The sequence below is a fragment of the Ammospiza nelsoni genome, chromosome 2 (genome assembly GCF_027579445.1).
Source record: "Ammospiza nelsoni isolate bAmmNel1 chromosome 2, bAmmNel1.pri, whole genome shotgun sequence".
Classification (NCBI taxonomy): Eukaryota; Metazoa; Chordata; class Aves; order Passeriformes; family Passerellidae; genus Ammospiza; species Ammospiza nelsoni.
Window position 1 is genome coordinate 45,184,694 of NC_080634.1, and position 27,205 is coordinate 45,211,898.

The 27,205-nt window shown below is 37.4% G+C and overlaps 1 protein-coding gene across 1 annotated transcript; it reads left to right on the top strand.

Annotated features, from left to right (window-relative positions):
• Positions 1-202: 202 nt before the first annotated feature.
• AASDHPPT (aminoadipate-semialdehyde dehydrogenase-phosphopantetheinyl transferase) lies at positions 203-27,205 on the top strand. Its single transcript, XM_059466911.1, has 6 exons — positions 203-358; positions 1,135-1,360; positions 14,219-14,340; positions 15,057-15,218; positions 21,836-21,913; positions 26,614-27,205. Exons 1-6 carry the CDS (start codon positions 215-217, stop codon positions 26,770-26,772), a joined length of 891 nt encoding a protein of 296 aa, XP_059322894.1. The 5' UTR covers positions 203-214; the 3' UTR covers positions 26,773-27,205.

Here is a 27,205-nt window from a genome sequence, read left to right on the forward strand (position 1 = left end):
ACACCGCGGGTGCCGCTCCGCCGCAGGCACCGCCTTTCCCCTGATAGGTCGCTACCTGGCGCATTCCGCTGTCACTCACAGGGCGCTCTGACATCTGGTTGGGTATTGCTCTCAGGGGCGGGGCCCTCCGCGCTTCCCTCACGCCGATTGGCTGCCGCCAGGCCCGGGGGGCGGGCGCAGGGAGCGCGGCCGAGCCGTGGCGGCGGGGCCGGCTATGGGCAGCGTGCGCTGGGCCTTCCCGTGCGGCGCATGGCGGCCCCGCCGCCGTGAGTGGCTGCTGGCCGCGCAGCTGGTGCAGCCCGAGGAGAAGGAGCGCATCGGCAAGTTTGTGTTTGCCCGCGATGCCAAAGCAGCCTTGGTACATGGGGCGCCGGGGCGCGGTTGTCTCTCTGCACAGTCAGCGGTGCCCAAGTTCCTGAATTGCCGTGGGAAGACGTGCCGTGTGAGGGCATTTCAGGGGTGCAAAGCTAAAGGAGAAGGCTTGTATAAAAGTATGAAGCCAGGAGGGACGGCAGGCTGCTGTCAGTAGTTACTCTGAAAGACTTCGCAACTTCTAAGTCGCGATACCAAGTCAGGAGACAATATCAGCATACCCCGAGGGATTCTACATGGGACATCGGGGTAACGACTGGGAGAATAAAGCTAGTTTACAAGATCCAGGGTTTAAACCTCGCCTAATAACATAGTAGTACACGCTTGCTAATTAGTCTGAAAGGAGTTACTCATCACTCTTAGCTGTTGAGAATTTCATTTAGCACCTAGGTAGTAAATGGATGTACTGAAAGGAAGTCTGTTGAGACAATTTTACTGTTCGGGATGGTGTAAAAAGTATTTATTTGTGCCATAAAGTATCATGAATAAGTTGCTAATGTAGAGAAAAGAACTACTACGATTTGTATGGGCTGGGACTTATGTTAATTGTGCTAATAGTGACCGTGTGTTTGATGCTCTGATGGACTCTCCTGCTTAAACTTACTTGACACAGGTTTTATAAAAGGGAGAAATTTTAATTATTTGGCTAAAAGACACAAAGTGATATCAAGAGTAATAAAGCAACATTTTTTAGCTGGGTGGTTTTTTAGCAGCCTCGTAGCACAGTAGTTCTGTATGAATTACTTCCATTTTATTTCACAGGCTGGTCGCCTGCTGATGCGGAAATTAATGGCAGAGGAGCTGTGCATACCTTGGAACGAAGTCCACTTGCAAAGGACACCAAAAGGAAAACCTTTCCTGGCCAGTAACTTAGTTGGTATCAACTCAAATTACAGCTTCAATGTCTCTCATCAAGGAGATTATGCAGTCCTTGCAGCTGAGCCTGAGCTTCAAGTTGGCATTGATATTATGAAGACTGATTTACCAGGTAATTCATTATGGTGACTGAAGCAGATTCTGCAGTGTTTGAGTACTGAACATTTTCATATTTCCCAAAGAACCAATCTGTGTCCTAGAAATGTAGTGTAATTAGCAGAGGGTGTGTGAATGTTTCGTGTATTTGGGATTTCTAGCTGTTAAATGCACTCCTCATTGTTTATTTTGGGGTGCATTATAGGACAGATACAGTTATATTTCTCTTTCAGAGAAACAGAACTCTGGGAAAATAAGGTCATGAATCTTTTTATCAGATGGGCAGCATCTGCAGATACTTTAATTATGGATTTGCTGTGTGTGAGGCAGAAGGAGGAACATCTTTCCAAACAGGGACAATGGGATCCATCCCCATGAGAGCTTGATAGACTGTTACTCAGTTGTCCCATATGTATGGACATTTTGTGTGTAAGTAACACAGATTAGCTGTGAATGTGCAGTAATCCTCAGTGAGAAGGGATCATGAGGTGGTCTTGGGAAAAGACTACACTTTACAAACTTTAGCTATTGGCCTATTTATTAGTATGAAATGACTGGATAGGTTGGTGAACTTCAGGATCCAAATTAGGATTGTAGCAAAGTGTGTTTTTAAATACAGTTTTATGGAGGTGATTTAGCTTGCAGATGTTCATCAATGCATAGTCATGGGTTAAAGGAGAAACATACTGGGATTTATGATTCACTGGAATTCTTTTTTTCTTTAGAATCTTCCTTAAACATTTAACCAGATATGACAGTAGTAGCTGTGTTCTTAGAGGATCTTTCTTCTAATTTTTTGGAGTTGCCCGGCATTTTATGCTGCAAAATATGTTGTATTGTAAGGGAGAGGTTCAGGTAAACCCTGACTGGATAACTTTCTATCTGATCACTTTACACCTCTTTAATGACAACTACAAGTGTGTAGTTTTCCACTGTCACATTCAGCTAGGATTCACGGAAGCTTTGCTGCAATCTGAAGTTCATTCCTGTGACTCACAACTGCTGTAGACCCTCACTCTGAGCCCAGTGGTCAGCAGATGAGGCCCAGGGCAGCCTTTGGAGGGTCCTCCAGCAGAGCTGTTGTGTGTTTGGTGACAGGAGCTGTGTCCAGTGGGTAAGCCTGCTTTGGTACAGGGCCACACCTGACAGGACTGCAGGAACTCAGGGCCCAAATAACCAGATTAAGCTTGAGGCTGGTGCTTCTGTCATAGCTCTCTCAGGCAAAGCAAGCGAGGTGATGTCCCAGCTGTGTCCCCTCACAGCATCTTGCACATCCTCAGCCTCTTCACTGGGGGAGCAGAGTGACAGAGAGGGCCTTGATGCTGTGCAAACACTGCTGATACCAGTGTGCTATCAACACTGGGTTATGCATAGACATAAAACACAGCAGTCCACAGGCTGCCATGGCAAAGGTAACCCCTGGACCCAGTACCCTTGGAAACACCCTGGTTGGGCTGCCACTGGCCTTACCACAGAACTCGCTAATTTTAATTCCTCATTCCAAAAAGCTTCTCGTTTCAGCAGGTAAACAGTGAAAATCAAAACATTCAAACTCTTGTATTTGAAGCTTTTCTTGAGAACTGCGAAATTAAAATTTATACAGAAAAATAAAATTATATGTGGAAATAGGGATATCTTACATCCTCTGCTGGTATTTTATGCAGGGGTAAATGTAGGTGGCATTTTAAAGGCATGTTGTCAATGTCCAGCAGACAAGTTTTATGAAGGGTGTTAAACTTTATTTCTGAAGTCTAAAGACTAAGTAATACTTTGAGATCTGATGCAGACAGGCTTTAGTTTTTGAGAGATGCTGGTGGTTTCAAAAAACTGAACAGCGAAAAATGACTCATATGTGTTCCTTTTTGTAATTATAATTTCTATTTTTGAGAAAGAAATAAGAAATAAGATAAATGGAAATGTAATAATTGTATGTTGAAAAGAGAGCCAGTAAATAAGTAATATTAAGGTTAGAACTTCATATTCCAGAGACTATAATTTAAAGGTGGCCATCTTTTCACCTGAAATTATTCTGAGGAAGATTTTTGTCTTAGTAGAATCACCTTCAGCTCTATTTTGTTGCTGGGCTATGAATAAGTAGCACTGACTTTACCAGTATTATTTTATCTGATAGTTCCACTGAGTGGTGCTCTTGTCCTGCACTTGCTAAGTACATTGTATTTCTGAAGGTGCATCCACTATAAATGTCTTTCCTTGGAACGGCTACAAGGACAAAGAGTTCCCTATGAACAAAGTACATTTCAGTAGGTTTGTTTGTTTTCTTCAGACACTTGTTTAACTACAAAGTTCTTCTTCTTATGGTGTTATCCAACAGCATCTTGATTGAGGTCTGTTGTATTGTAGCTCTTATATTCCTTTATTGTTCAACCAGTGAGCATGCAAAATCTGCAGTGCAGTTATACAAGAGTATCGTGCAGCTGAAAGTTTTGAGAAATCTGCTGTTTGTGTGCTACTATGTAACAAGGAGTCCTGGTGCACATAAACATTTTATGTCACTTCTTAATCCATCCTATGCATTTTTGTTTTACTTATTGTTCATAAGAAATTGCTTCTTTCCATATTACTTGTGCTTCCTTATTAAAATCTGAGAAATGAAACTACTGCAAGACATAGCCTTCTTCAAAGGTGAAGGCTGGCCACACTAGAAGCTATTCTTACCATTGCAAAAAGCAGCAGTTCTACAGAAGTTCCACAGGTGTGCAATGGTTTATCACCTTTTTTCCTCTATTCAGATACTGCAGTAAATACTGTAGTGATGGTAGAAAAGGAAAATATCCTCTTCAGGTATTGTGTGTTGCTACCTTTTGGTTTTCTGGCAGGTTACTGTAGATTTAAATAAGTCTTTCAATTTAATTGTTTTTGAAGAATTACTGAGATCAATGGTTATTTTTCTTCTCTTTAGATCAATTTAAGATGAACTCTTGAGTCATTTGGAAAAATGCGGACTGTCCTGTAAATTTGTTAGTAGAAGTGTCTGTGTACATTATTTGCCCAGGTAATGCATGTGAGTTTATTTTAAGCCTTTCAAAAAAGACATGAGAAGGATTCTCACAATACTATTAACTCCTGTGGAAAAAACTGAGCTTGTGTTTGGTTTTTTCACTTATGAAAAAGAAATTCTGCAACAAGTGTCAGCTTGGTTTGAGTGGTGTGTGGGATGTTGATTGACCAGTCACTTAAGCTCTGTAAAGCAAAACATTTTCAGAGACTTAGGAAATAATTACAGCTTAATAAAAATTGCTTTGAGCATTTGAAAAAAGTTTAGATCTTAGGCTCAAGAGCTTTCCTGCTGTGCAAGTGAATTTCTTTTCATGATGCTATTTTTTAGCTTAGATGGATTTGCAAAGATAAATAAATTAACAGTTCATTCCGTATATTTGAAAATCAACCTGCAATCTTTCTTACATATCCCACTATATTTACTTTGATCCAGATGTCTCCAATATCAGTTTTATTCCAGAATTAAATATTTGACATGCAGTAGAATTAGCTTTTCTCATTAATATTTTGATTTTATGCTAGGCTTGCTTGTTAAAAGACACAAAAGGGTAGATTATCTGCATGTGGATTTCACAGAAAAATTAATTTGATCTAAAAATACTCAAATAAATACTTTTTTAAGAAAGTAGGCTATTATGTGCAAACACCTAATTATTTGAAACAGGTTTTCTCTGAGGCAAGAAAATATAAAAAAAGAACTTGACTCATTTTTCTCTTTTAATTCTCATTATCACATTATTGGGGTGAGGTAATGCAAGAGATGATAGAGTTCTTCAAATCAGAGACAGGTCAAATGTGTATATAAGTCCCACATGAAGAAGCTAAATACCATACTTCAGTCTAGCTAGTGGAGGAAAGCTCTCTCTCCAGACAGTTTTAAACTTTGTGCTGTTAATTTAAACTTTGTGCTGTTAATTTTGGTGTATTCCTAAGCCTAGTTGAGTTAGGCTCACCTACATCATAGTTCAGATATTTGGCATGTCTTTTGTCTAGCAGCCATGTTCAGTTTTTTAAATTGCAATGCTTCTTTAATTGCTGCATTTCAGCTTTTCAATAAGAATTTCCTGACCTAGAAATAAATTTCAAATCAGATTGTTCTTTAGAGTGCTTTTGTCCTTGAAGTGATTTACCTTAAACAAAGTTTTAACTGTTCCTGGTTTTATTGTTGTATTTCAGTAAATCTTATAGCAGCAATCAGTATCTAATCTTTTACTGCTAGAGATAATCACCAAATTGTTAGCTAATGTTACAGCTTTAGGTGTGTAGGTGCACTGCTTGGAATGAAGAAATTAACAAAGGGTTTGATTTAAATGTTACTTGTTACAGATCAAAGAAGTCATCATTTTTCAATACTTCTGTAAGCACATCATTTTTAGATGTGAAGGATGTTAAAACAGCTGATATTCTTGCTGAGCTAAAGAATCACAGTGATGTTATGCACTTACACTGAGTAAACAGGGAGGCATTTCTTTGTTCTTGTTCTGTTTGCAACTGGGAAGAAACAGCCATCTTAAATGTATTCTTAAAGGATGTATAATATGTAACAATTTCATTGCTGTGCTTTATTCACATTTCTAACACAGTTTTAATTGGAAATGAGACAATTCTGTAATTGATAAAGCACCAATGCTTGATAAACTGTGAAAGAGAGTTGATCTTGTGATTAAATCTCCTCTTTAAAAGAAAATTTCTTTATTTTCCAAAGAAACATTCTTAATTCTTTATGATTATTTCTTTAATAGAAAAATGTAAAACAATTTGGATTAAAATATAAACTGATGGCAAAATGCAAAACTATAAAATTAAGCAGTGAAGAATATATATTTAAAATGAGGAATAAACTAGTGATTAGGAAAAGAAATATCCTAAACTAGGAGGTTTTATTAAAAATAAGAGTTGGAATAAAGCGTAACTATAAAAATGCTTGTCAGATTGTTTTGGTGTTGTGGGTTTTTTCATTCTGCACAATAATCACAATTTATTACTGAATTGGTATTTTGGGAAATTAAGTTGCACAGTCACAATGAGCAGCTAAATAGAACTGATTTTTTTAACAAAACCAAAAGTGCTTCTCAGCCTTTGACAGTTAGCTTTGGCTTTCCAAATTAAGAAAGTGTAACAGAAGAATCTGATCCAAGGACTAAGGTGATGCAATTACTATGTAGGTGTTAAAAAATTGCCCTTTGAGGAGTTTCTTGCTAACGCTGCCCAGTTCCGATAGCTTCAGCCCTGCAGATACATCTATTTGTTGCAAGACTGCAACATAGAAGCTGAGTTTGCTTTGTGTTGTCACAAGCTTTAGATATTGGCTGTGCAGGTATTGGAGTTTGGAGCCCTTACTGGTTTCAAGGTTGTGAGACAGCCTTTTAGTGACAGACTTGCAGATTTTTTTTTGTACTGACTTATGAAATGCTAGAAACTTATCTTAAAAATTTCACAACTCTTCTCAGTAAATATAAGAAAAAATAGCCTCAGCTGTATTTGCCTGATATATTTCCTTTCAAAGAGAAATTCTTATTTTCAACAAGGCAAATATTTTTGTATTTCCTAAATAAAGATGACACGTTGCTTATGTCCAGTTTTCAGGAGCGTTTAGGATTGGGAGACATTTGGTAGTTCCATAGGTAGATGCTTTCTTTCCATTTATTGGGTTGGTGCTGGGAATTCTGAGCATTCATAGCCATTATGTGCTGTGTTGTATTTTGATAGAAAATCCAATTTTGTAGTGTATTAAAAAGTTATTACTTGCCCTGCACAGTTTTCTGGTTTGTTCATCAGATTTGTTGGGTTCTGTGTTAAGCATGTATATCTTCCTTTTTCTTTCCTAGTAAAAAGAAATTTAATAAAAGCAAAGCAAACACTTGGAGATGATATCTGCAAGAGTAGATACAGCTGATACAGGTGAATAGACCTTTGAAGTTCATCAGTTTTTCATCTGTGGGCCTCTGCTTTTTCATCTGCTTTTGCCATGGTGCAGCACATTTATCTTACACTTGCATCTTTCCTTGTATATTTTGGCTGGATAAAAGACAGCTCCTGTAGTGGCAAAATTTAATTTGTGTGATGTTAAGGGGAAGGATGTGGGGGGACAACATGCCAATGACCAGCTGACTGCTGTCTCTTCTCTGTGAGAAGACCAAACAAAGCAAAACATGCTGGATTTTAGCTGTCAGATGGCACAAACAGTCTTCCATCTGCTGGCAAGCCAAACAAATGGCTTTATAAGGTTTTGGTTTTTGGATTTTTGTTCATTTGTTTTTAAAGAATGTCCTTATGTAGGAGAGATTGATTCCCAAATTTGAAACACTAATACTACTTCTCTCATCATGTGGAGTTTTTAGGACTTCATTACGAAGGAGGAGTACAGACAGAAGTGGGAAAGTTTTAAGTGTGAACAGAAGGGATATTTTTACTGCATTCAGCTATGCAATTCATGTTCTGGGACAGCTTCTGTGCCGTGTCCTGACTTCTTCCATTAAAGAGCAACTCTCATCAGACCTGTTCAGGGAAACCAGCTCAGTTTGAATCAGCTTCTGCTTTCTAAGGTCGCAGAGCTTCCCAGGAAAAATTTGCATTAGTCAGATGAAGGAGGTGTTAGAAAGTATGAATCATGTAGTGAAATTCATGTGGAAGATGAGGATGACTTAGGTACTGAGAATTTGCTCCCTGCCACTCCTTTTATACAGTATAGTATTTTATATACCAAATATCAACTGGATTCCAGTGCAAACCAAGGTTTTGCAGTGGTGTTAGCTTCTTAAAGATGGGGCTACTTTCCCTATAATTACTTTGTTGCTAAATACCTAACTTTTTCTGCTTGATAAACTGTGAAAGGGAGATCGTAAAATGTAACAAAACTTTTCAGAGATCTGGTGGCTTGGTAGTACTAGGTAGTGTAAGGCTGAAGGTGGTCAGACACCATCTAGACTTTCTGTTTACATCTGTAGTTGTGTCCTCATGACTTGCTTTATAAAGGAAAACATATATTTATGTTTATTTATATTTTTGTGGTTGTGTTTTAGTGTGATGTAGCATAACTTCCTAACTGTTGAAAGGAAGTAGAGTTCCTGCTATTCTGGCAATGCAGTGATTGCTGTAACTGTTTGATATATGTCTGTAATGAGAAACTGATTAAAATGTCTTTTTTGTGGGGTAATTTTTGGTTTTGCTGAAATATTATGGCTACCTAGAGCTCTGTTAGCTGTGGTCATGCAACTTCTTGTAAAGAGCTTAAGCAAGTAAAAGGTATAAGAGTTGGCAAGCACAAATTAGGAAACTTCTTATTTTATTACTGCTCGTTTTCTTATTTGCTATCACTTATTTAGTTGTATGTGCATTTTCCTCAAAGAGTTTGAGGTCCCTGAATCATCATAGTGATTAAGATCTTTTGTATTTTACATGTTTTTATTTTCTCCACTCAGAAGTAAGTTAAAACCATGAGCTTGCATCCGGGTGAGTTTGTCTGCAATCTCTTCAATAGCAAGTGTATATTCCAGCTGAATGTTTGGCATGATAAGAACATGCAGAAATATTCTGGAGTCTGGACAAAATTTGAGAGGATCTGGAATTTCTTTTTCAATTTTAAGAATAAATGACAAAAAGCATGAGTCTGTTGCAGACAGTGTGCTACTTGTCTTTAAATTTATCAGCTCTGCGATATGCTGTTAACAGCTTTTAATGTTATTTCAGGTTTTTTTAACCAAGTCATAGCTGCTGATTTTCCAGCAGTTTTAGAGTTAGAGCTATCTAAGCCATTATGACTCTTTACTTCCTTTTGTTTTATATTGTCTGTCAAGGCAGCTTGCTTAAATTTTCATCACTGCTGTTAGACCCAACCACATTAATGCAGTTGAAACCTTAGCAGTTTCTCTAATATTGCAGAGACTTAATGGTGCTATCTGCAGAGAAAATATCAAACATTATCAAATTATTTCAGTCTCTTTATGGCTGAATTTTCCAGATTGACACTTTTATAATCTGGAAGATGTTGGGTAATTCAAAGGAGGCAATGTCAAATTTTCAGGCATTTTAGAGTTAGTGCTTCTCTGGGGTATGCCAAGATAAAACACATGGAAGTTAACATGATGAGAATAGATGTTTAACATACATATAATTGGTAGAATTGTGGAATACCAACAGGAAGTGTGGAGGTCAGAGAATCTAAATCCAATTTCCAATTCACATGAAAGCTGTGTGAGCTGGTAGATTGAGAAAATATGAATTGTTAATGTTCTATCTGGTTCTTGTAAGTTACTCATTTATCTCACTAATTATTTGCCTTGTGTTGTTTCTAAATGTCTGTACAAGGGTTAGTTGATATTAATAAAAAATTAGGGCTTGGGCATCTGTTGCACAGAAATGTTTTCTCTGTATCAGGTTTCTTTGGTTTCCTTTAGAGATGGTAAAATGTGATCAAATATGGTTGTACACCAAAAGGATTGTCAGCCCAAGCATCCAGGACTTGAAACATCCATCCAATACAGTTGGTTAGTTTAGAAGCTCCATAGCTATCTTGTGTTTCACATTTTAGGTTCACATTTAGGTTTCATATTTTAGACTGAGCTGTTCATGCTTCAGTTGTTTGTTTTGCTGTGTATGAGGTGTCACACTGCCACTTTGCCTGTTTTCCATCTGAAAGTGAACTGATCATATTGATTAGATATCACTTCTGAACCACTGACCTCTTTCTTTTATGCAGTTCAAGCTGGTGAGGAGGCTGTTTGCATTCTGGGATTTCTGTGATATTTTTGGTTTGGGTGTTTGTTTGGGTTTGGTTTTGTTTGTTTGTTGTGTTTTTTCAGGAGATTAGTTGATCAATGAGGTGGCAGTGGTAGCTTTATAAGCTAGTTTGTTTGGATCTGACCAAACCAAGTTGAGAACTGTAAACTCATAAAACCTGAAGTGAAGATGGTCGATCATCTACTCTTCTCATTTTTTTTGAGAATGCATGGCATGGTTATAATAATTTTTGATACAAGTTTTGTACCATGCCTTTGTGAAGTATACACTGTGTTACCAAAGCTGATTTAAGATTAACCTGATGTTTGTAAAAATGTAAAAAATTTCTGTATTAGCCTTATAGATTGTAATTTTCACTATTAATAGCATCAGAGTTTATATGGATCTTAATTCTGATTGCCTTTATCTTCCTACAAATGTAGCTTGTTGGGATTCTTTAGCAGGCAGAAAAATGGGGGAAATTACAGTGTATTTATGTGCTATTTCTACAGTACATTTGCAAACAGGACTAGAGACTATAGTCTGTTTTCTTATTTTTCACTCCTGCCTCTTTTTAAAATCAATTTTTATAGCTGATCTGTGGCATTTCTGTTCTACAGGGAAAATGCAAAGCATATTTTTGTCTAGTCTTTAAAAAGGTTTAACAAAAACTCAGTTGTCATTGCAGTGGAAAACATGGCATTATGTATTAATTGAAATAGCTCATGCAAAAAATCCAAAATGCAGACACATATGCACACATAGGAACACACACACTTACCTGTATATAGCATGTTTACTTTACAGACTTAATATTGGAGTCTTTTTTACAGTATCACTCACTATTTCCTCTCATCACTCTTCCTGAAATTTCCAGGGTGTTGTGTGCTTTTAATTTAATGAAGAAACTTAACTTTGGGTTTAGGGTTTATTTATAACGACTAGAATGCAATTTTTGAAAGATTACTTAGTTTATATTCTTAAAGAGCTGATGTACTTAAAAGTTGATTAACAAGGCATGTGTTTTAAAATCAGACAGCAGTATGATTAATGCTCAGCATTAAAAGGAGTTAGTTTGTTATTTTGAAGAACTCTATTTCCTGACACAGGCTGGTAAGAAGTACTTACTTAAGAAGTCAGTTTATTTCTGAAACAAGTTGACAAGGGGGAGCTACTTTAGAAATGCAAATTTAAAACCAAATAATTAATTGCTATATGGACTCGTTCCAGTTCTTTCAAATGAAGTTTTTTATAAATTGTGGCAAGTTAGTTGGCCATAACTTGAGGCTGTTTTTCTAAATCAAACTAAAAGCAAAAAACAGAGCATTTAAACATAAACTTTCTGCTGCTTCTACTTTTGTCCCCTTCCTATGTTGTGAGAGATAAAGGGAAAATTGAAGGGGATTTAGCAAAGGGCCACCAGGTGTTAGAGGGTGGGGAGCTTGACTGACGTAGAAATGCTGATGGAGCTGTGTTTGTTGAACCTGAAAAGGTGAAAGTTCTGAAGAGGGGAACCTAATCACAGCCTCCCTGAAATGTAGCTGCAGAGAGGATGTTCATAGTTGTCTTCATGAGGGTGCACAGGAACAGGGCAAAAGGCAGCAGGCTCCGGTTGCTTCAGGGGGAATTCTGTCTCTGTAGAACAAGTCTGCACCATGAGAACAGCAGAATACTGGACTAGGTTCCCCAGAGAAGGGGTGAAATACTCTGCTTGACAGAGCCCTGGGTAACCCAACAGAAGGCTCTGTTTTTCAACAGAAGGTTAGACCAGGTGGTCTCCAAAGGTCCTTTTCAACCTACACATTCCCCATGGTTCTGTGAATCTGTCTTTCTCTGATACTGAAGCACATATGGAGAAAGGACTAGGCAGGCTGTGGAACTGCAGGTAGCTTGTGGAGAATAGGAGTCCTAAGTCTCCTGATCCACTCCTCAGAGCAAAGCAACTGTACTGCCTTAGGAAACAGGGAGTAAGTGCACTTAAGGACAAAGGGGTGCCCGAGCTTCTCAAAGGAGGAATGTGACAGACGGTGGAAACGGAGGGGAAAGTGCTGTGTGAATCTGAACTTGAGTGTTGAGAAGGGTAGCTGAACAGTTGAAGAAATCTAGGCCAGGAAAAGGGGTGAACAATGAGGAAGAAAGCAGTAGCATATGGGTTTGATATGCACTTGGTGTACTAAATGATTTAAGCATCAAGTATATTTGCATGTGATAAAGCTGGGGTGGCAGGACTGACAAAGCTGGAGCCTTTCTATACCTCTGCATGCTGAAGGTAGTGTAGTGTAGTGTGAATAGTCTTGGGTGGTTTTCTCTGGTAGTCCCGGGTTATTGAAAGGAGGACAACTCTCTGAAAGTAATAGGGGAGGAAAGGTACACCAGGACATTCTGGAATGTTTTGTAGTTTGAGTCGCAAGAACAGGCTGGAATATCACAACTGATGTCTTAAATATTCAAGAAAAGAGAGAAAGGGGAGAAAAAAGTGGATTAGAGCAGGTATTAATGTAGTTATTTGTAAAATGGGCCATACAAACACAGAGGCGAAAGAAAGTACCCTTCTCCAAGTTCAACAATGTTTTTTCTTTTGTTTCAGGAAAGTTGGATTGTGTTAGTAGATGGATATGGAATTTTGCCTCGGTAATTCATTAAGGCATACTTAACGTTGTGGTTGCTTTTTTCTTCTACTTTATTTTCTTCAGAGGGAAGGTAGTCCTATCCTTAGACTGTTCTGGATCATTCCATTCATAGCTTAGTGCTTCAACTGTCAACAAAATTCTGTCTTAAGATGTTCGCTTTAAAATGCCATTGAGGGTATCTCTGAAATGTCACTGCCACGTCTTGTGGGATGTGTATGTCAGACTTTGCAGTTGGTTTGGAAATTGTGAGAAAACCTGAATGTGTGCTTTAGTGTTACATTGGTTTGGTCAGATCAGTTATTACTGCTGCCAGTACCTGTTTTAATTTACTGCTTAGATAGCTGTGGAAGACAACCACTTTATAGAGGAGGCTTGATGCCTTTACCCATGGTTGAGTATGGGGAACATAAGCACAGGAAAGGAAAGTTCCTTGCCCAGTCAACTCAAAAAAATTACTGGTACAACTAGTTAGAATCTGCATCTCGAGCAATTATTTAGTGAGTGAGTTCTTCAGAGTAGTGTGGTATATGAAGGGGGAAAATGTTTTATATTTTTAGTAAGAACACTAAGTAACTTATCAAAGAACTTGTCTCGGTATGTGGAATTGTCTCTATCCAGATTTTTATTATCCCTACTAGAGAAAAGAGATTGTTTTCTGCCCTTGTCTCTTTAGCCACCTGTAAGTCCAGTTGGACTTGGATGCTTGCATGGGATACTGATTAACACAGGCTATGGGTAGCCAAGCTTGTAACAAGGTTCACAGATTTCAATTTACTATAGAAATGCCATTGATCACTATAACTACACACCGTAGTGTCTTCTAGAAGGCAAATTTAGACTAGTGGGGAAAAGTGGTGTAGCCCCCAAAGAGCTGCTGCAGTGCCACTCAGCTGTGATTATTTTTAGAGGTAGCTTAAATTTAATCTAAGGATTTGAAGGTTTGGTAGTTTAAGGCTGGATTTTTTGGAGGATTTTTTTTTCCATTGGTATATTTCTTACTGTTATTATGGGCACCTCTCTGTCTCCATTTTCTTCCAGAATAAATCCAATCCAAATAGCTAAATGTGTGTGATAAATTCAGAAGACTGTGCTTTTACAAGTGCTTAAAAAAGTGTTTCTTCAGTATCTCACCGTCCAAGGGTGGGAGGCAGAATAGCTTGATAAATTTTGACAAACAGCATGCTATTTTATAAAATGTTACTAGATCAAGCTGTCAGGTGCCAGAGACTGTATATCCTACTTTTGTAGTTGAATATAATTTTTTTATGTTTATATAAAAATTATCCTTGGTTAAATACTTTGCCTTTTAGAGAATGCTGGAAATACTACATCCTGTACAACCAGCAGCTCACTGCTTTGAGGCTGTATAAATTCAAATTGTGGAGCAGAGTTGGTTCATATTTTTTTTTCTCATGAGTTTTTTTCTAGAGCAATAATGTGAGGTAATTCATTTGCTTATTATTACTACTCTGTTAAAATTTCTGTAAATATCTCTGTCTGATTTATAGGTAGTAGCTCAATTCCAAATTTCTTTCACTTAATGAAGCGACAGTTTACTGAAACAGAGTGGGATGTAATCAAGTCCATGAGTAATGAATGGATGCAGCTGGATATGTTTTATCGGCACTGGGTAATACTTCTTTTCCTATTTAAAGCCTGCAAATGTTCACATTCTTTTCTGATGTAATTTTTTATTTTCATTATAGTAAAAATGTAATCCTTTTGTATTTGCGCAGAATCATAGAATGGTTTAGCTTGGAAAAGACATCTAAGATCATCAAATCCACCACTAAGCTATGTCCCTAAGCACCACCTCTACCCATATTTTAAAAAATTTCAGGGTCACTCAATCACTTCCCTGGGCAGCTTGTTTCAGTGCTTGAAATGCCATTTGATGGAAAAGTTTCTCCTGTTATCCAGTCTAAACTCCCTGGTGCTACCTGGTACCATTTCCATGTGAAGATATTTGTGGACTTTATATTTCAGTGATTATTTTAATATCAGAATAACTTTGAGAACCATGGTACAGCTGACATTTCCAATGGGATTTATTAGTAGTTTTAAACACATAGCCAGAACAAGATAAAGCACTTCTATCTCTATGCACCACTGAATAATTTCAGTTGCATATTTATTTTAATGCAGCAGGTTAGGCTGAGTATAAACTATGCTGATAACTTTTTCTCTTGATAATTCCATCAGTCTACCCTCACATTTACAGTAGTGTAAGTCTTAAATTTATTTTATCTGCAATGTGCGCTCAGAATTAATGTTTATAGAGCAGAAAATAGCAGTTTAAAAAACAGCTTGTAGTCAGTATAAATAAAATACATTTTTGTCTTTTAGGCCTTAAAAGAAAGCTTCTTAAAGGCCATTGGAGTTGGAATTGGCTTTAACTTGCAAAGAATTGAATTTAATGTGTCTCCATTGCAACTGGAAATAGGAAAGGTGTATAAGGAGACAAAGATGTTTCTGGATGGAGAAAAAGAAGAGGAGTGGACATTTGAGGTAAAGAAAATGTTTTCACTAGTGATAAGCAGTCTCAACTCCTTATCGTTGCATTGCATGTTTGTTGTTTTTTTTTTTTTTTATAATTGCAGCTTTGCCTCTTTCCTCTGTAGAACCCCACTGAGCTTATATTAATCAAAACTTAGAATATAAATCTGCAGCATTTGAAAGATTTTTTTATATTGCAAAGACACCTCATAGATGGATTAGTCATAATGTCTTTTTGTTTTTTTCTGTGTCTGGAATATACTTCCTGCACTCTGGGAAGGACATTCCTATGCATGAAGTTCACAGAAATATATTCAGGCCTGATTTCTTGAACAGGTCTAAGATTCTAAAGTTCTGCATCAGAAGGTGTAGAACTGTTGGTCTCAATATCTGAGTCTTAGGGTTTAGGCTTTTGTTTTCCTCCTTCAGAGTTACTGGGGCTTATCACTAAAACATCTGTCATTTCAGATTTGGTAAGAAATCATCAGTATCATCTCAGGTAGCTTAAAGGATACATAGGGAAAAAACGGATAGGGACATGTTTACTGATGGACCTGGCAGTGCTGGGTTAACAGTTGGACTTGCTGGCATTGAAGGTGTTTTCCAGCTGAGATGATTCTGATTCATAATGTTCTCAAATTATTTTGTTACCCGAAAAACAAAATAAATGACAGTCCCATATCTCTACACCCCAGAGGCATGTTTGTTCAACCACTTTAAACAAAGCAAAAAATGGCACAAACTGTCAAGTGCACTTTTCAGTAAGATTATTCAGTTTCAAATTCATATTTGCATTTTGAAAGTACCTATATTATTGTAGACAGCTGTTCCAATAGAGCTATCTGAATGAGAAATTTCTGCTGTATGTTTATTTTCTTTAGTATACAAACTACATGTACCCTGTGCATGTGGTCTGAAAGAATGAATGTTCCAGTAATGTTTAATTTCAGAGTATAAGTTTTTTCTTCACAGTTCATTCCTTCATTCAGCACTCCTGTCCATTTTTGGTTTTGTGTTCCAAGTCTACGCATAGTAAATCAGTCCCCTTATTCAATTCCTGTATAGTATAACAATATTAGTATGTCATGGAATTCACTAGTTGGAATTACACTGGCAAAGGAGGTTATTGGGAAAGCCTGTGGTAGGTCTTGTAGCAGAATGCTTTCTGTGTTACTGCAGTGTCCCATGGCCAAGGGAGCATCTGCCTGTCTTCATTGAATTCTGGAACTCCTAATTTTGGTCCTCCATGTGCCTGTGGTTCATTTACAGAAATAGCCTGAAGATGATGATGCAGATAGCTCCCTGTAATACTTAAATGCTTTCTAATTGATTGAATTTTTTCCTAGTACTTAGTAATTACTGCTAGAACATTCATGCAGTTTTTGTCTGAGGAATGTCTCCACTTCCAAGCTTGCCCACCTGCTTCCCAAAAGTGCAGTATTATAATGAGGCAGATTCTTGTATTTCAAAGAAAGGGCTTAATATCAAGTTTCCTTTAAGTACAACCTCAATTGGGATATAATTTCATTTAAATATCAACATTCATTAAAATTAAATAAATAAAATGTTTTTCAGTTACCAAGCTCTGGAGAGCCAAAAATTATGCATAGCTTTACTTTTTTGTCTCTTCCCAAGTTTTCTTTCAATTTTGTGTTTGTTTTCTTACTTAGAAAAGTCTTTTTTTTCTCATCAGATTTTTTGAAATAACTTTTTAGTTGAAAACACTAATTTTGAGAAATCTGAAAGTGTCACTTGTAAGACTACATATTACTGATACAGTCTTTTCCTTAGGTTCCCTGTTGTGCCAGTTTTACTTTAGGGAGCTTTTTCTATCAAATAAAAAAATATAATGACCTCACTTCTACATTTCAGAACTGCCTATATCTTAGTGAAAGGAAATGATCAAAGTGAGCAAGACTCTTTAAAAGTCAGTTATCACATATTTTTGATTGATTTATTTCAGTTTTTAAGAGAAAGATTTTAAAGCTTCTCTTTAAATAGAAGCTAATTTACTAAAAATAGAAGGGAGAAATAAAGGGGATTTTATCCATTTAAGTTACACAAAATATTCTGAAATCTCCTTCAGAAAGTACCATGTAATATGAAAAAGATAACTTTAAATTCATAAAGACCAAGAAAAGATCCTCCACCTTATACTTGTCATGACTAAAAGGTCAAGAGAAATACTAATGAATCAGAACAAATCAAAATTGACACTATTTAGACACCCTGTAACTGTTCACAGTCAGAGCAAAGCCAATTCAAATTGGAGATAGAATTTTCTGTGAACAGTGCAGAAAGGTTTCTCTTATTTCATTGTAAATACCAAATTAACTACTATGTAGTTAATAGTTGACTGTGTGTGGTTCTTTTACCAAGGGCTTAGTTTTGCTAGAAGTATCTTTGCCCTCATTCACACCCCGCATTTTTTGGCTTCAGTGGAAGGCAGTTGATCAGAAATAGGCTGTTCTTGTTTGGTCTTGATGGAAGGATTTAGCTTTAGGGTCTTGGTTTTGTATATTACTCTAGAGATTGCTACGCAGATTCCCTTCAGCTGTTTTGGAAGGAGTTGGAGGAAAAAAAGCTTTGTTTAAAAGCATCAATTTCATTTTAAGATATGACTGCTATACGTGTTGAATATGCTTTATTCATATAGACAGTACATGCTTTCCTCATTTTAAAAAGGTGACTTTAGCTGTTGCTAAACAAAGGACAGCTAGCCCAGTGGAGAGTGATAACAGTATTTTGTCAGGGTGTTGATTTAGGATGGAGTCATTATGATGATGGTGATGATGATTATTATTATTATGGGTAATTCTGTATGCTCCGTTTACTTCCTTTGAAGAAAATAAACTTGGAAAATTATACTAGTTTTATTTCTGGTACAGTTAATTTTCTTCTTAGTAGCTGGTGTAGTGCTGTGTTTTGAATTCAGGATGAGAGTAGTGCTGTTAACACATTGAAACAAAGTCAAGGACTCCAGTTTCTCATAGTACCCTCCTGTGTGGTATGAGCTGCCTACTACTATGACAAGAATGAAGAAATAGTTAATTCTAGTAAAAACAAAAGAAGTTGATTGAAAACAGCTATGACAAGTTCTATAATTTAAAGAGATCAATGCAAGTTTATAAGATAGATAGATTTGTAGCAGATCTTAAATATGGAAATATATATTGGCACAGGAAAAGGTTTCCCAGAGAACTTATGGATGTCCCATCCCTGGAAGTGTGTAAGGCTAGATTGGATGGGGCACTGAGCAACCTGGTCTAGTGGAAAGTATCCCTGTCCAAGGCAGGGGTGTTGGAATGAGATGATCTTTGAGGTCCCTTACAATGTAAGCCATTCCATGAGCTTATAAAAAATGAATTCCTAGTCAGTGATTTGCAAAATGTTAAATATATTCGTGACCCTTTCCTTATTAGTCCCAGTTGTGTACAATTGATCAGGAAGAATAACTGGATACTACTTACTGGAATCAATGTTAAAGAAGAATTTTAAATGAGACATAACACTTATTTTTGTACCTACCTCAACTTTGGATGCAATTATTTTATACAGGAAGTACATGATTTATCCTAAACTTTGCTCTGGGATTAAGAATCACCTGGCAGGACTGCTGTTGCACAGATAACATTTTGCATTTTTTCACAACAAATATTTGCTTGTTTTGTTTATATGCAAATAAATTACTTCCAGAATATGAATTTCAAAGAGAGATTACCTGGGTCAATTTGAAACATCTTTAGTAATTGCTGGTGTGCAACTGTAGTTGGCATCTTTCACCCTCAGTAAGAGAAGTTAATCCTGTTGCATTGTCAGGAATAAATGAGAATAGAAACTTTCATTTCTAAGACTAGCTAATCCAACTGGATTCACTCATCAATCAGTTCTGCTGGCTGGGAAGGTACAGATTCATCATAAGCTGTCTGTTGTTGAGTGAATTCATAATGATTTAAATTCCAGACACATCATTCTGCCAAGTCTTTGAAATGAGATCATTGTAAACCTCTGTGTGCTCTAGTAACACTTTTGTTCTGTGCAGACAAAAACAAATTTTGGTCCATTATATGACTTCTGGTTTATAGAGAGGAATCTTAACAGAACAATCTCTCTACCCTGAAGGAATTCTGTAGGATTGTCCTCTTTTTGTTAATTATCTATTTCCATTTAAGATACTAATTTTATAAGCTGGTATAGCAATATCTCCAGGGAAACAAGCTGATCCACTGGTTTTCATAGTTTCAGTATGTTTCATTAATTCCATTGCTTAAGGTTTTGCTGGCCACTGGTAAAGGCCAGGAAGGATGTTCCTTCTGTATTTCATCTGGATTTACATTGCTCTGAAACAGCAAGGATAGATGAAGGGCACAGTTTATGTTTTATTGTAAGATGCTGAAAACTCTCTTGTGACCACAGAGGATACATGAAATAAATGAAATGGAACCTTTTTCATTTACTGTTCATTGGGCAGGGTCTCTGCAGGGAAGGTCTATCTAAACAATCACTGCCTGTTAAATGTAGCTTTGAACTGAAAACACCATTATTTTGCTAACAATATGTGAAATAGCATCTATAATATGTTTTTAGTTGAACAAACAAGAAGTAATATAAGTTGACCTCTTAGCTGATAAAACGAAAATTCTGTGCTTAAAGCTGTTTGCAGATTTCTGATTACAGGTGTAAGCCACTGCTGAATGTACTGTACTGTGCTCTCTGTTCTGATCTGTCTTTGACCTCTTGGACATGCAAAAAAAATGAAGAAGGGTGGAAAATGAAGCAGTTAAAAAGAGGATACAGTAATTTTTCCATCTAGAAAAACAAAACACTGCCACCCCGGAACTATAGAAATGGTTTAGCGACACCTGATCAAGCATCTAGTATTCAGAGTTTCTTATTTTTGAGGAAGTTACAGAAATGTTCATGCTGACTACAAGTGGTTACCTCTGAGATAGCATTCTTTATGCTTGACTTACTTTCAGTTTTGTATCCTAGTAAAGGAGTGGAAAACCCAGTAAAATACCCCATAGGAGGTACATTTATAGCTCTTGCAGTTATATAAAGTACTGCTTATTCTGTAGGTTTTTTAGTTTTTCTTACATAAAATATTTTTCATAATCTAGACAGAATTGAAATATTCATTTTCTTACTAGCACTTTGCAGAAGGGTATGACAACATGAGCTTGATGGGGTTTTTTTTTAAGTAGGTGAGGTTTCTAAAGTTCACTGCTAAAGCTGTCAAATGGGCACAGTTTTGGTGCTGAAGAGATCAAAGTAAAAGCATAGCTCTATCTCCTCACCAGCACCTCTCAGCCAAGGCACCACGTTTGCCAGAAACATTCCCCAACCTTACAGTTGTACTGGTGCTCCACATGACTGGAGCAGCTGCTGCCTTGGCTGGACTGGGATGAGTAGATTTGAGCAGAGCAGCTTTGCATTTTTTTTTATATATGTATTTATTTATATTTATATATATATGCACAGGGCTGTTTTGGAATCACAGGAATGGTATTCTGGCAACTGAAGCCTTTGAAAATTCTGTATATTAGATGAACTGTAGAAAAGCCTGATGCCCACTGACACCATTCTTCTAAAAGACATTTTGCTTAGATTAAAAGGGGAGAAAAATAAGGCAACCGACCACCTGTCAGAGGAAATAGGAGGAAATCATGTTGCTTTCTTTATATTATAATACAGTGCAGTTAAAATAATTCCCAAGGAAGCCAAAAATTGGAGATTTAGTATTAAGTCCCAGGAGAATATCCCAATGACTTTCTAATTTTCAGATGAATGGCAATATCGAAACAGATCACCTTCCTAGGTAAAATTCTTCTTATTCTTCATTTCTAGTTTAGAAAGTGTGCAGAAAATACATGAAAGCTTTTGAATAAATAAGCAGGGAAATTTTTATTTTGTCCCCTTAGATATATATATTTTTAAAATCAATGGAATTATGGCTTGGCTATGGATTAAGCATTATTCAGAAGTAGTAAATGTCTTTGGGGTTCTTTATCCTGAAATTGTTTAGGATGAATTTTTAGTCTTTCTAGAAGAAAACACTTTCAAACCAAACTTTTAAATAGATAAAACGCTACATTACTAAATATATAGTTATACATCTAAAAATTGTTGATTAGTATTTACACACAGCAGTACACAGACTGTGTCAGGAATTCAAAATTGTGCTCTTACATGCTGTCTGAAGCCGAGGGAAAGAATCCTTGGTTTAAGTTTACACTGACATCACTGTTTTTCAGAATACCTTCTTGAGGTTCACAGTTATCTCACTGGAAAAGGATAACTAAGATGGGTTATATTGTTTGGGAGTTAGAAAGGACTGGTAAAGGAGTGCTTAGGTCACAAACTTGAATACAAATATTTACAAATGGGTAAGATGGTGGCAACCTGTAGTAATCTGTCCTCAGCCCTGTGAACATTTAATGTGTCTGCATCATTGAACTCTTTAGGAAAACTGCTAAAAAGTACTATTGCTTTTTGAATTTCATTATTTTAAAGTATTTTAAATGGTCTTGTGCTATTGTTCTGAACCATTCTCTAAAAACTTATATACTCTGTACTCTGGAAACAGATAAAAGAGAATGCATTTACATTGCCATTTTTGATCTTTCTAGGAAACCCGCTTGGATGACAATCATCATGTTGCAGTGGCACTTGGGAAACAGGAGGGATTTGCACAGAAGGATTCTGATGTAAGGAATTGGGAAGTAGTTCTATCTCTTGGTGACCACTTGAAGATAAACTTAGAGTGTAGCTAAAAGTGTGTCATCTCATAAACAGGGCCAAGAAGAAGGCTTATCTTAGGCATGGTATTAACCAGAACCAAGCAGTGTTACTGAAGTGTTTTCTCTAGTTCTGTTGTGCCTATTTCAGGAAAAGTCTGTGAAGGAGAAATGGTTTCAGAGGACAGCAACAGATAATGTCAAGTCTGTAATGCATGTGTTTAATGTGTTCATTCAAGAGAAGATTAAGTGATTTTTCTCACAGCCTGCTAGTACTCATGTGGGAAAGATGGTTTTCACAGAGGGAAATGGAAACAGTGAACCAATCTGGACTGCTAAACTTGTGTGACACCTCACCAAGTTGATTATAGTGGGGGACTGTCAGTGCTTGTATCCCAGAGCAGATCCATCGCTCAAACACCATTATGACAAGATAACCCTTGAGACAAGCAGCAACAACCAACAGATGGGAAGAACAGCAGTGTTAGTGTTCATTCCATGTGGTGTCTCTGTAGAGAGAAAGAGAAAAGCTACTTAAAAGCTTTTCATGATTTTCTGTGTAATTTAAAAAATACCTCAGTCCTAAAAATAACAATAAAAGTCAAATTTAAGGGACAGGCAGATTGGCAAGTTGTAGCCAAAACAGCCAGACAGTCAGCAAATGAGAGTGTGACAAATTGCCAGATTTTCTCTGTTGTTCTAGTTGCTCACAAGAAAATTGGTTAGTTGTTTTATGTTATTTAGATACAAAGATTCTACCAGGAACTAGAAAGAATAAAGAAAATTAGTATAGGAATGGATAAAAGCATGGAAGTGGTAACGCACACTATCTATCATGGTAACAAAGTCAATGTTCATGGATAGCAAAGGGATGCAGACCTTTTAACTCATATTGGTTAGATTGAGAAAAAGAGGTGTTAAACTACCTTTGAGGATTTAATGTGATAAATCAGTGGACAGATATTTTTTAAGAAATTATGTGCATTTTTTTTGGCAGGACTTACTTAAGTTAATTACCCAAGTATTCTACAAGAATCCAGGATTTTTAAGTATTGACTTTCACCATCGTGGTCACTTAGCTTAAACGTACCATAGAAAAAATAGTCATGATATCAAAGGTTATGATGAAAAATCTTTGAATCAAGAGTCTCAAAGGCTAACTTGTCCATTGACTAAATTTATGATGGGCCTAAATTTCATTATTTCAGTTCTATGAAGAAAGGTCACTTTAAGCAGAACAAGAGCGCATTCTGTGACTCCCCAGTAAGGAAATTAAGTGAAAATTTATGTACTATTGCATTGTGCCTTTTTAGGCCTCCTTCTAACAGGAACATGGAGGAAATGAATGTTACCTTCTCTCTTTTTAAAAGAACCATAAAAATTATTATATTTATTGCTAGATGTGTTGAAAGAAAAAGTTGTTCATTCTAGCTTAACATGTGGGTAAATATTACCCAGTTGTTTTAGGATGTCAGTGTTTGTGTCGGTTTCCTCTCTGCAGTCACAGGAGTAATTCATTATGGTCTGCTTGCAGAACATCTGTTTTCAGTTTTCTTCACAAAATGATGGCATGTACCTACAATTCCCAGGAAAGATCAATTGTTATGTCAATGTACTGTAATTAAAAATCTCTAGTGTCAAGAGTCTTATCAAAATGCTAGTGACTGCTATATGCTTGAGGGAACAGAATGTTTATCTATGCTTTTAACCTAGATCTAGACATTTATCTGAGGCTAGTCTCAATAAAAGATGTCTGAGTTTAAAATTCTTTATAAATCCTGTGTAGGATATAAAGGATAGACAGTCTGTCTCTTGCTGTACTTCACAAGAGTTGTGATGCATTCTGTCAGGACACGCTTCCTTCAGACAAGCACGTGCTGAGGTTCAAACTACATCTGTTAACAACTTCTTAGCTCAGAGGCTTGGTTCATATTTGGTATGCATCTGTAATGTCACTTGCATGGCTCTAGGCACCATTCCTGCAGCTTTACCTCATCTCCAGAATGTCAGATGAGCAGAAATGTCTCAACACCATGTCACTTGTGTAAGGACGTAAAGTGAGAGGCAGCTCAATCTTTTTCATTTTCAGTCTGCATTGACAGCTAAGAGTTCTTCTGTGCTGTTACAACAAGCACAAACCATTTTGTTGTCTCTGCATTTATTCTTGATAGTAGCCTATTGCTCAAATACTGACGTGGAGAATTTTTGCTTTTTGCCTATTTACTGACCTACCTTCACTGATGTGACAGAAAGGAATAACAAAATCCTCAAATTTGACCTTGGACCAAGTCACCTCCAGCACTTGGATGTAAGGAAGGAAGGGTCTACAGGGCACAATTATGAACAAATTCCCCAAATCTTCTCCTGAAAGTCAATGTGCTGGAGTGCTTCTGAAGTGCCTGTACACCAGTGCACTCAGGATGAGGAATAAACATGATGAGTCACAGATCTGTCTGTGGCTGCAGGGTTCCAACAGCACGAGATGCTGGAGTTCAGGATCCTAGGGCAGTGAGGAGGACTCACTCCTTAACATGAGGAGAGCAAACTTTCTCCTCCTCAAAGGACAAAGAGGGGTCCTGTGGGATAGGGCCTCAGAGGAAAGCTGAGGCCAAGAAAGCTGCTTTTGATTCAAAGATCATCTCCACTCTCAAGATAGTTCCATCTCATTGCCTATGAAGTCAGGCAAAAATACCAGGAGGTCTGCATGGATGAACAGGGAGGTCCTAGCCAAACTTGGACATAGAAAGGGAAGCATACAGAGGGTAGGAGCAAGAATGGGTAACATGAGAAGAATACAGAAATATCTGAGCATCCAGGGATGAAGTTTAAAAAGCTAAAGCTCAAATAGAATTTAATCTGACCAGGGATGTTCAAAGCAACAAGAAGCACTTCTGTAAGTGCAAAGAAGCCAGAGGGAAGGGTTTTACTCAACAAGACAAATGTTGAAAGAGGCTGTGGTGCTGAATACCCCTTTTGCATCAGTATTTGTTAGCAAGACTGGATGTCAGGAATCCCAGGTTGCAGGGATGAAAGAAGAAGAAGGAGCAAGGAAGATGTGCCCTTGGAGGAAGAGGATTAGGCCAGGGAATGCTTGAGCAAACTGGATGAGTGTAAGTCAGTAATATTTATGGGATACAGCTGGCATTGCAAGGCCCCTCTCAATAATCCAAAGATTATTGAGTCCCCAAATATCACGGGGACTGGGAGAAGTGCCCGAAGACTGGAAGAAAGCATGGGAGAAGTAGGACTCAGGCAATTACAGATCTGACAGTTTCACCATGACTGCTGGAAAGGTGGTAGAACAGCCAGTCCTGAGCACCATTTCCAGGCACAGGAATGACAAAGAAATCACCAAGACTGGTCAGCCTAGCTTTGCCAAGAGAAAATCATGCTCTACCAACTTGGTAAATTTGTGTCATGAAATGACTGGCCTGGTAGATGAGGTTAGAGCAGTGGGTAGTTGTCTGCCTGTATTTCAGTACCTTCTGTCTCTGGCACTGTCTCTCATAAGATCCTCCTAGAAAAATGCTGAGAGCTGGGTAAGCAAACAGTGATGTATATTGGAAACTGGCGGAATGTTTGAGCACAGGGTGTGGTGATAGAGGTACAAAGTCTGGTTGGAGGCCAGTTACCAGTGCTGTGCCCCAGGGGTCAGTACTGGTCCAGTCCTGTGTCACATCTTCACTAATGAACTGGATGATGGTGCAGTGCACCCTCGGCAGGTTTGCTGGTGACACCAAACTGGGAGGAGTGGCTGATGCACCAGAGGCTGTAGTGCCACACAGAGAGACTCTGACAAGCTCATCAAAAATGAGTCAGTTTGCCTGATGTACTGAGTAACACCACTGCAGAGGAGCCCTACTGAATTTTATGAAATATTAAACATTAAGAATAGGTTGCTCCTGCAAATGCCTATTTAGAAGAATCAGCTATATTTATGCTTGATTTGTGCAGGCTGTACTATCTGCCCTGCTGTCTCCAAACAATTACATTTGGAGATGGCATACAGCAGGCTGCACAGTAGCGTGCTAAAAAAAAAAAAAAACCAAGCAAACAAAAAACCCTAATCTTTTTCTTCTTTGAATTGTGATTTTTTTTTTTTTTGTTGGAGTGATGAATCTATCATGGAGACCCTGACACCATCATCTCTAATATCTCAGTCCACATTTAATTGGTTTTAACATGGGGAATTGCAGGTTGATTGTGACCACTTCAGTTTTTAAGTAGTACTTGAGTCTGAGAGAAGCATGCAAAACATCAGTGACTACTGTATTAAAATGAGTACAAATAGGCACACCTAGTGGAATAAATCCTCACACAATTGACTCAAATAATCTTATCTGCTGAAGAATGAAGAATGTTTGATGGTGGTCTTTCTCTTTACTGGACTTAAATAGTCATTCTGTCATACTTGCAGCATTCTGTAGCCCTTATTCCATCAGTTTTGTGAACTGTGTTTGAACAAAAAGCTCAATTTTTCTGTGTGGCCTGTTACATGCTTCTAATAGTAACTGTATAGCCTAAATGAGGGGAAGTGATATTAGTCTCAAATATAGACTGTCTTCTTTCTTCTTCAGTTAGCAATGTGTAGTTTAAATGTGACAGAGAATTTTACAGGAAGAAAATTTATATTTATTGATTCATGTTGTGCTAATATGTTTTTTCTTTAGGTCCATTCCATGGAGCCCAACCAACCACAATTTACATTATTGACTTTTGAAGACTTAGTTGCATCTGGTATTCCTGTCGCACCCGAGGATTCTGCATATTGGGACAATTTCTGTTCAAAGCAGGAGGGTCCAGTGAGACAGAGTTCACATTCAAGATAGGACTGTGTATAAGAAAAAGAAACTTGACAAAGTTCTTATGCTGTTATCCTGTTTAATTTGAAGTACGTGAATAAGTGCACATATGTAAATGAAATGTATCTTTCTCTATTAAAGCTGACAACCTGATTTTCATGACACTTCATTGGAATTCTAAGGAAAACATGTTTCCTTTCTGAAGGAATTCAGAATCAGAAGCCTAAACCAACATGCCTTTTTGCATCTCCTTGCCTGTGGTTCTTACACTTCAGTAATTATCCAGGCTAGGAACAGAAAGCAGCTGTATAATAATGTTGTTTATAATGAACAAGTGTTTAGTATATAAAAATGTGTTTCCATACTAATTTATGCTGAAACTTAAATTATGATACTGCTTTTTCTCTTACAAAAATTATTCATTTATTCTCAGATGGACGAATAAAAAAAATACTACAAA